Here is a 9,695-nt window from a genome sequence, read left to right as displayed (position 1 = left end):
GCGATAAAGGACGGGTGAAGGATATGTCCACATATGGTTTTTGATGTTCCGGACGGGAAGTGGTTATATCCGCCTTCTCTTCAGACACACTAGCAGGTGCTTGAGCAGTAACCAGATGTTTCGCAGTACCAAGGCACCTCTTTCCTGCTCTTTCCAATGACTGCACTCTTCCCCGCACACCCCCCTCTCTCCCGCACCAACCCCTCTCCTACACCTCGCCCCCTCCCACGCACCTACCACCACTTTTCATCAAAATAGTTTGAGGCTGGGTAGCTGAGTAATTATAGTACTTGCCTTCAAATCTGAAGTCGCTGGTTTGATTCCAAGGAAGATTGTTTCTGGATCCAGATGTCATTTGCTATTGGGCTATTGGGGGTTTGAAATTAATGATGCAAACAAAATTTTAACATTAGCTAGTAATAAAATCATTATGTAAACAGTTCCCTCACTCTCACAATGTTAAGACATTTCAATGACGTAGAAAAGTGGACAAATATTGTAGTTTGCTGTGTTGAAAGGACAAATCACACAACCATTGATGCCATGAACATTTGTATGAGTATAGAAAGTAGAAAATGAATGGACTAAGTTAATTTCAACCAAATTCTTTTGAAATTACCATTTAAGTTGATCGTGGCAAATTAATATAAAACAATAAAACTAACTTTTTGGTACTTTAAAGAATGAGTGTTTTAAATAGGTGTAATGTCTATCTAAATCCTATGCTATCATATAGGGTAGTGAAATAAGCGACAATATATTAGTTTCTTCATTTATTGCTATTTCACCCATTAACCATTAAAAAAATTACGCACAGATCAATTAAAATGCTTAACTTATGGACAATCTTATTGCTATCACGTTGCGTAGTTAAATGCTATCAAAATAAATAATTCTATGTAATCAAACAAACAACATTTATTTATCACACAAAATTGCTTACTATTAACATCCACAATCTGCTGAACATATTGAGCCTACTAAATATATTCTCTACACAATCGTAGACCTGGTGTAAGCAGTTAACTTACCATTTGAGGTAAAATGGTTTGATTAAAGAAAAATTTCTATAGTTCGGCCGCTTAGAAAACGACCTGCGTGCTAATGCTAAACCAATGCTGGAGGAGGTCGCTTTCTAAGCGGCCGACCTATAGTTCTAATTTTGATGGAGAATTTTTTAAAGGGATCCACAAAGAAGGAATTAAATCTGACATTTTTTTAAAAAACATTTTGGTAAAAATCCAATGAGACAAATGGAAATTTGCTTAGTCTGTTTGGGGTATTTTGAATTTTTGTACAAATGTAGAATACCTTCCAATGAAAAGTGATCAAAGTTTTAGAAAATACAAGAACACAACTTGAAACTGGCCCTTTTCTTATTTTATTTTAAGCCAATGTACATTCAGTTTAAAACTATGAAAAAAATTACAGCAGTAAAACCAATTAAGAATAAACTTTACCCTCCCAACAAAAGTCAATAGCAAAGCATTTGTAAAAAAAACTAAAACAACTCTTATGGGACCCTTAGTTTGTAATTTTCTTTGACATCAGCAACCATTCCCCAAGATAAGAAAATTACATCATGATTATGGTTTGTATTTTTCCTGGATCAGTTCAGCTTTTTCTCTAATCAAGTTTTGCTCAAGAAGTAACTAGAAGTGAAAATCTACTCATAAATTTGTTTTTCTTACTACTATTTGGTTGCACAGTTTTGTCAGTTTTTTTCATTATATTTCGCCCCATCAATTTTTTTAAGGAAAAAAATATGCTAAATTAAATTAACCACTAGTTACAACATAAATTACAGTGACAAGTGTTTTAAAGTCCGAATTTAGGGTAATTTAACTTTGATCCTTATCATTTTGGAGACAAATCCATAGAAATTACAGAGCAGTTGAAAAAAATAGTCTGGTTCGGCTGGGATTCAGTAAGGAATAATGAGCATTGTCCTTAAATTAGGTTCTCCGCTGAGCTACCGTCACAGCCACGCAAGCTATATCAAATCCGAGTCCAACATCATGAAACGTTCCTTTTGAAAAAAGTGAGTTCCCTCATATTAACTAACTGTTTTCCCCAGTTAATAAGAGTGGCCTGGCTAGAAGTATTGGATGACATGAGAAACATGGCATTAGTTTCGGATTTGATCTAACTTCCTTTGTTGAGACGAAACTCAATGCAGACCATAATTTACTGATAACTTCTTGTTTTCGGTAATTTAGGCTATGTAAGGTAAATGTGGAAGGTTATAATGTATCATCATTTCATAGAATGGCTAGTATTTCACAGAATGTTTTCATAAGAACACACCAAACTATTTGTTCAAACTGTACAGTGCTCGAAACATTTCAAAATAATTCGATAAATAATAACTCTAGTTTGTGCTACGTCCTTGGCGCAAGTCTTCTTCATTCGTAGAAATCAATATATAACTGTTGGCAAATATTGCTGCAAGGAGGAACTTAATTGACTAGAACATACATGAAAGTGCTTTAGCGTCTGTAGCAATTTCAGTCTTGATTAGTTCATGAGAGAGGTGGCTCAGAGGGTGGTTGTGGTGGAGGGGAGGACGGAGGCTTGCCTGGGTAGAGATTGGCCTGGAGATCGAACCCTGGGGGCATAGACATGGGGCCTTGTGCCTGGAAATGAGGAATAACAATTAATACTTTTACTTGAAATGGCGACCATGCACTAGGTATATAAATGAATGGAGTTGAGTGGCGCGAATTGTAGTCTTTTTACTGACTAAGGCCGACATTTTCCTTAGACGTAACTGTTAATCAATTATAAAGGTATGTGAAGAAACCAATTTGATTTGGTCACATTGCTGAATTCTTTTTTAAGTTTTATTGCTTTAAAGAGAGAGAATATCGTTACCTGAAGATACGCTATGAGTCTGCGAAGTTCATCCAAAGCATTGGCCTGCATCAGAATATAGTTCTTGGCGAGTAGAAGCGTTGCTATCTTTGATAGTTTGCGGACGGATGGGGAGTGAGCGTATGGAATGACGCTGCGAAGTTCGTCTAAAGCATCGTTCAAGTCATGCATCCTCCGTCGTTCCCGAGCGTTAATGTTGAGGCGGACTGACTTTCCTTGACGGTTTTTCGGTTTACCTCCAAGACCTGACGAGCTGCTACCAGGCCCACCAAGATGGTTTGGAGTCAGTCTGAAACATATGAGAATTAATTTCAAACTGATATCTTTATTTCAATATGCTGTCTAATTTTTCTTAAATAGCAGAGCTAAAAATTCAACTTAATTTGAATTATTATAAAACTTGATTTGCGAGAATTCATGGAATAAGTTCATCATTTTGCAATAGATCAAGGTATGAAGATGAATGTGTCAAACCTTTAAATGTGGTGACTATTAATAGTTTTGATAGGAGATGGTTTGATTTTAAATAAGAAAGTTAAATAAGTTAAAATATAAATCTGATAGAATAATATTACACAAATGATTCCATAATAATACGATCCACAACTGATTCCATACAGTATGAAGAGAAGAGCATTAAACGTTTCTGTCTCGATGAATGAAATGATTTGGTACTGGTTTGGGTGTTTACCTGTGAGAGTGATGGGGACTAGGCTCAGGAGTGTTCTCATCTGAAGGAGGTCCAGGGGGGTAGTAGTAGCCCCCCAGTCCCATGGCCCCCAGTGGGGTACGACGCCCAGGAACTTGGCTGGACTCACTGGAAAAGTATGTTCCACTCTCCATCTAAAAAAAATTCCAAACATATATATGATTCTTAAGTACCTACAATAAATATATCTAATATATAAAATTCTCGTGTAACAGTGTTTGTCTGCAAACTCCTCCGGAACGACTTCACCGATCGTTATGAAATTTGGTGTGTAAATTCTGTAGGTATGCGAATCGGACGTAAACTATTTCCCGTTTCGAAATTCTTAAAAGGGCTCCGCCCCAGTGGCTCTGGAGTTTCCCATGTTAACCTTATGAGAAACGGAATTAATGAATCTTAACAGCTGTTTCAATTAAACATGTTGGTTCTGTTCTATGATGTTCAATAGCATTAAAGTTACAAGGATTACCAACAGGGTGCAGCACTATTATTTCTTTTACATTTATGACAACAGCTAATTTGCAACCAAATGTGAGTGAGCGTAGCGAACGAACTTCAAACTGGAGGCGAGTTAGCGTAGCGAACGAGCTCCAACCTAAAGGTGAGTGAGCGTAGCCAACGAGCTCCAACCCAAAGGTGAGTGAGCGTAGCGAACGAACTTCAACCTGGAGGCGAGTTAGCGTAGCGAACGAGCTAACCTGAAGGCAAGTGAGCGCAGCGAACGAGCTCCAACCTAAAGGTGAGTGAGCGTAGCGAACGAGCTCCAACCCAAAGGTGAGTGAGCGTAGCGAACGAACTTCAACCAGGACGTGATTGAGCGATGCGAACGAGATCATCTTGAAAATTAAACGTAACAGTACTTTCTTTCCATCGGTCTGTCTTAGGGGAAACCTATAACTTAGGCGATACGAAGTTCGCCGGGTCAGCTAGTTTATTATATTATTATATTTATTATAATTTTTTTTTTGTGTAGGCCTATAGTCAATTTTTTATTCTGAAAGGGCGACCATCCAATTGTTAGTTGTTGATCCTGTGAGAGCATAGATCACTATTCTAAAAATATTTGATGATTTTGAATTAAAAGAACTTCAATCCTCTTTATTTTATCCAAGAGCTTCTGGAAATTCTGCTGAAGTAGGTCATGCTACTTTTACTTTCTCCCCCTACCTACACCATAGTATATGGAGAAAAGTATTGTTTTTGTCAAAATTTTTGAGTTTGAGTTTTGAGTGGATATATCCGTTTTGGGTGCCCCTAGACCCAAAAAAGTAGTTTTCGAAGTGATGTCTGTGTGTGTGTGTGTGTTTTTAGAAATTTTGATTTTTAATGGGTTTCCCATAAAAACCATTAAATAACGGAAAAATCTTATTTTCTAAAAAATGGCTTGAACAATTTTTGATAAAAATGTAGTATGTTGTAGCCCTTTGAATTCTGAACAAAATGGTTTCACTACCATTTCTATAAAAATTACGGTTCAAAAGTTATAGTAAATTATGTTATTTTCCCATAAAGCCCCCATAAAATAACGAAAATAGGTTATTAGAAAAAAGCCGGGTTTTATTTAACTTAGTATGCTATGGTCCTTAAAATTCAGAACGTTTTTATCTTTTTTGAAATTTTGATTTTCAATGGGGATTTTCCCGTAAAACCCTATAAAATAATGGAAAAATCGGATTTTCTCGAAAATGGCCCGAACGATTAAAAAAAAAATAGTATGTTATAGTCCTTTATATTCTGAACAAAATGGTACAAATCCCATTTACGTAAAAATTACGGTTCAAATGTTATTGTAACTAACTTATGTTATTTTTCCATAAAATAACAACGAAAATCGGATTTTTGGAGAAAAGCTGGTTTTGTTTCAAATTAATATGTTATGGTCCTTATGATTCTGTAAAATAGTTCAACACACCATTGCTGTAACAATTAATTACGGGTCAAAAGTTATTGCAACTTTTGTGTATTTTTTGCATGTGTGTGCGTTTTGAGTTTTTAACGACAAGGCCCATTCCAGTCTACTGGTCGGCTGCTTTCTTCAAGGTTATCAACTATAAAATATATTTTACTCTCACCGCTTACCCATGCATGATAAAGGTTGTTGACGAGCTTATGGGAGAAAGTATGTGTCAGAATGCTGATACCGTTTATTTATTCTCGTGGAATTCTGTTTTCTGATATTTTACATTTGGTTTGAAGACAATTTTAACCAACACACTTTCCTATTATTTTTAAGTTATGCTTTATTTTATAGTAATTAAGTTACATGATTTACGTGATGTGGTTTTTTTCTGGCGAAGTCCATAGTTAAATCGATTGATTAAAATTAAAAACTTACTATTAAAATGTTTTTAAATTTATGTTTTGGTGCAAATTTTAACTCTGTTTATCACCAACTTTACACAATTATCCCTGATCGGTTACCAAATTTGTTATGTAGTTTGTTGATCGGTTAAACATTTTACCAGCCTAAAAAACCATACTTTTAGAGAATTGCAATATTTTAAGTTCTATGCTATTTCATGCCAAATAATAATGATCTGTCCTATTTTGCCTCATCAAAGATAAAGAAAAACTATCCACTTACAACTAAACGTCATGCTCTTCAGTATAGTTTTGCGGGAACAATCAGCTCGTTTGGGCAACATTTGTGTCAGTTCGAGGGACAATAGCCTCTCCCACACTACGGTCCATGATCTGCCCCATGATGCGGTATCGATTTTCACTTTAGTTCCAATTGTCCTCAGACCCCTACTTGGACAAAGGACACATCGCGGGGGGGGAAGACTGCCCTGATGGCAGATTCGAGACGGCAGTTAACAAAATCAGTGTGCTCGCCAGCTCGATCATGAGAAAAGTCAGCAAATTTTCGGTGGTTCGAAACTGGACCCAGATGTTCTTGACAATTGGGGTTTTAATAAATAGTCCGCCTAAACATAAGCACCGGGCATCCTAAGTTTATCAGCGTCGTAAAAGTCGAGTATAATCGTCATTTTGTTGTTTCTGGACCGTCCTCTGCTGACGATTCTTATTTTTTCCTCGAAAGTGACCAAAGCAAACTGAAGGAATGATGCGTTAGTGACGAAATACGCGAGTACATGGTCAGAAATAAATACTAAAACACTTGGATAATATCATATTATCATCTATTGTCTGGTAGAGGAGTTAATATTAATGATAACTGGTTCCATATCCTTAAAGAAAAACCTCAGATCGTATTTGGATCTTATTAGAGAACTGCCATCTTTGATTGTAAACCGTAGGCTTACAAAATTTTCACCAGTGGGAGGGAGATTATTTTTTTTTATTTGATACAAGTATAAGTTTGTCTTTTCCAGAGAGCCAGTAACAATCATACTTCGAAGGGGGGCTAATACTTGTGCAGCAATTTCGATTCCTTTCCTTACGTCGGACACGGACATCATTCTGTACTTCTGTCCTAATTGATTCATCTCGCTGTGAAATCTTGCCATGAGGATTATGTCAAATTTGACAATTATTGTTATGCGAATGAGTGTCCATTGCCTCACCGTACCTAACACATGGCAGAGTTGTACATGTATAGTATCTCTTTGATATTTTGTGCATGGAGTAGACCATAACTTTAGTGAATCTGGCTATTGATCTTGAACAGTTGGGGACCACCACGTTCATAATGGATACAGAATAATAAGTAACAAATAATGCAAATTAGGTGAGATGCGACGGCACTGTTGTATTTCCGAATGCTATCTGTAGTGAGGTTTAGATGCGTTGTTATATCGTTCATCAAAATTGTATACAAAGTGTGATGAGATCTGATTTGAAGGAGCTCAACCTTCCTATTAAGTCAGCAGAAGGTAACCACTCTAGTGCAAATAACCTCACCGTTCAATTGCAATTTTTTACAAAAAAATTCATTCGAGAGCAAGTGGGACAAAGTCCAAATAGGCCACTGTTGTATACTGTATATGTAATCTTTATACCGTCGAGAGCACATTTTAGGGAAGATTTTCGTGATCGGATGCTGTGCGTCACGACAGGAACACAATTAACTTCTTCAGAAGACAATTCATCTCTGTGGGTTCAAAAGAAAATCAAACCAGTTTATGAATTTCACGATCCAAATGCATTCAATTGATCTGGACCTTTTCATAGTTTACGAGCTGGAACAGTGTTATATGTAGCTGGGTAACCTTTTTGGTATTTTAAGGCTACTGTTCGATGCAATTTAGATGTTTTTTATGTGGTTTCTGCCAAGTATCGCTGGTAAACCTGGTACATTTTGTTTGCTAATATATATATATTTAGATGTTATTCAAATGTCCTCTAAAAGTTCCAGTTCTAATTAGTATATATTATGGTTCCTCTTAGCTGAATGTATTTAGTTTCTACGCCCAGCCGTTCTCTTAAATTAGTAGGGACAAGTCATCATACTACCAACGTCGATCGGTTTGACAGAAAACAGGTAATTTAAACATATATTAGTTTATTCAGACGATCTAGAGGCCATTCCATCATGAAGTTTTTTTTCTCTATAAGAATAATATGCGATGGGAAATTTAAAGGGCGCTGCTTGGGGCAGAGCCTTGAGGGAATTTACCTCGCTTCTCTTTTGATGGCTCATCTACGGACCAAGACATTGTTTAGGCACATCTACCAAGCTCCTAAGCCCAGCCGTTCTTTCAAATTAGTGGGCAAAAAAATACATCAGATGTTAAACCATTCCTTGCAAAAAGAACTACAAAATTCCACTGGCATGAATACTGCAAACACACTATCCAACCATAATATCAATTAATGAACCACAAAGCTGTATGTCTTAACAATAAATACAATGCAATAATGATGTATCTGTAAGAATAACAGACACAAGAATATACCACAATAGCTTAAATTTAGGTGAAATTCGTAATATAACAAAGGCAAATTGTAAAATTATGTCTCTTTTTGTAGGGTATATGATTTTGCTGTTCAAATTCGGGTACCTTACACGTGATCAAGAGTGTGTTTGTAATAATTTAATCAAGTTTTGTTAAAACAACAAAGGGAAGATTTAAAAACTGAGTCGATAACATTAGAAAATAGAACCGAGGTCCTGTCTTGCGTTTAGAAAAACCTATTTGCAATCAGAATCGAAATTGATACAGTAAAGCAATGTAATTTAAATTGAGAATTACGAAAATCAATTCAATATTTTATTAACACACTCTGCATTTGATACATACACAATTAAATAATTTATTTTGTACAGGTGATGCTACAATCATGGGGCATCTACTCAATGTTACAATACAGATTTCTTAACAATACAGTTAAGACAGACAACTTTAAACTGTCAACACAAAAAACTCCACTCTTAGAATTTCTATTGATACATCGTACAGTAAATTAACTACTAAACTAATTTATATTATAGGGAAAGCAAAATAAATCCCTACCTTACGAGCGATGCACCACAAACAATGTTACGGACAGCAGTAGAGCTGGGGTAGCTTGCCAAGTCTTGCCAACCTAACTTCCGCAACAAACACTGCAAGTCCATCCACACTAAACTCAGTAGAAAAACTATATTTATCAGTTAAAACACTTTAAATTTGCTGTGAGACATCCTATGTGCCAGGGTTGTTTGATGTTTGGATGCTTAGTTCCGTCGGTCGCCGCTAGATGGGAGGGTTGTTTGAACATATGGCGTGGTCCAGGGACAGAGACGGTTGCTAGGCAACGCTACCCTCTCTCCCACCCACCGCCCATCTCACCCTGCGATCGTCAATATCTTGTTATAACAAGTGTTTCCCTGAATTGAGCATTTGCAATTGTTTGCGGTGAGCTGGGTTCTGCAACAAGCTCGAGTAGTTACTTCAACATTCCTAAAAGTTGTTTACTTTACTAATTTTTTATCACGTTTTTAACGGCTTTGGATGAAAACATTATGTTTTTTGAAAATATTTGCTTTCATCTATATATCTAATTCCGTAAGCCCAAAATTTTACAATGAAATTGTGAGCGAACGGGAGGCCGTAGAAAGCTGGGAGAGGTCTCATTTTAAAGGTCTGGGCATGAAGTTTTGGGGAAAATTATTCATTTTTCTTAATTGTGCACCAAAAGGTTGTTACGTAATAAAATAACTTACATT

General features: G+C 36.4%; 1 protein-coding gene across 1 annotated transcript; it reads right to left on the bottom strand.

The window, feature by feature from the left end:
- Window positions 1–791: 791 nt before the first annotated feature.
- Window positions 792–9,208, bottom strand: LOC129000817 (class E basic helix-loop-helix protein 22-like). The gene is made up of 4 exons (XM_054427842.1): window positions 9,001–9,208; window positions 3,566–3,717; window positions 2,875–3,163; window positions 792–2,636 (listed from the first exon to the last, which is right to left on the bottom strand). Exons 2-4 carry the CDS (start codon window positions 3,715–3,717, stop codon window positions 2,523–2,525), a joined length of 555 nt encoding a protein of 184 aa, XP_054283817.1. The 5' UTR covers window positions 9,001–9,208; the 3' UTR covers window positions 792–2,522.
- Between the last annotated feature and the right edge of the window lie 487 nt (window positions 9,209–9,695).

The sequence above is a fragment of the Macrosteles quadrilineatus genome, unplaced genomic scaffold, assembly GCF_028750875.1.
Source record: "Macrosteles quadrilineatus isolate MER2022 unplaced genomic scaffold, UCM_ALF_1.0 Scaffold_8__2_contigs__length_117827958, whole genome shotgun sequence".
NCBI lineage: Eukaryota > Metazoa > Arthropoda > Insecta > Hemiptera > Cicadellidae > Macrosteles > Macrosteles quadrilineatus.
Note: the sequence above shows the minus strand (reverse complement) of the source record. Positions and strands in the feature narration are given on the sequence as shown.

Bases quoted from the DNA above. Each gene is read 5' to 3' on its own strand.
- LOC129000817 (XM_054427842.1), bottom strand. From the start codon at position 3,717: ATGGAGAGTGGAACATACTTTTCCAGTGAGTCCAGCCAAGTTCCTGGG. The intron at 3,164-3,565 runs GTAAACACCCAA...CATATGTTTCAG, and splicing joins AGTCCCCATCACTCTCACAG to ACTGACTCCAAACCATCTTG. The intron at 2,637-2,874 runs GTAACGATATTC...CCTCATTTCCAG, and splicing joins GACTCATAGCGTATCTTCAG to GCACAAGGCCCCATGTCTAT.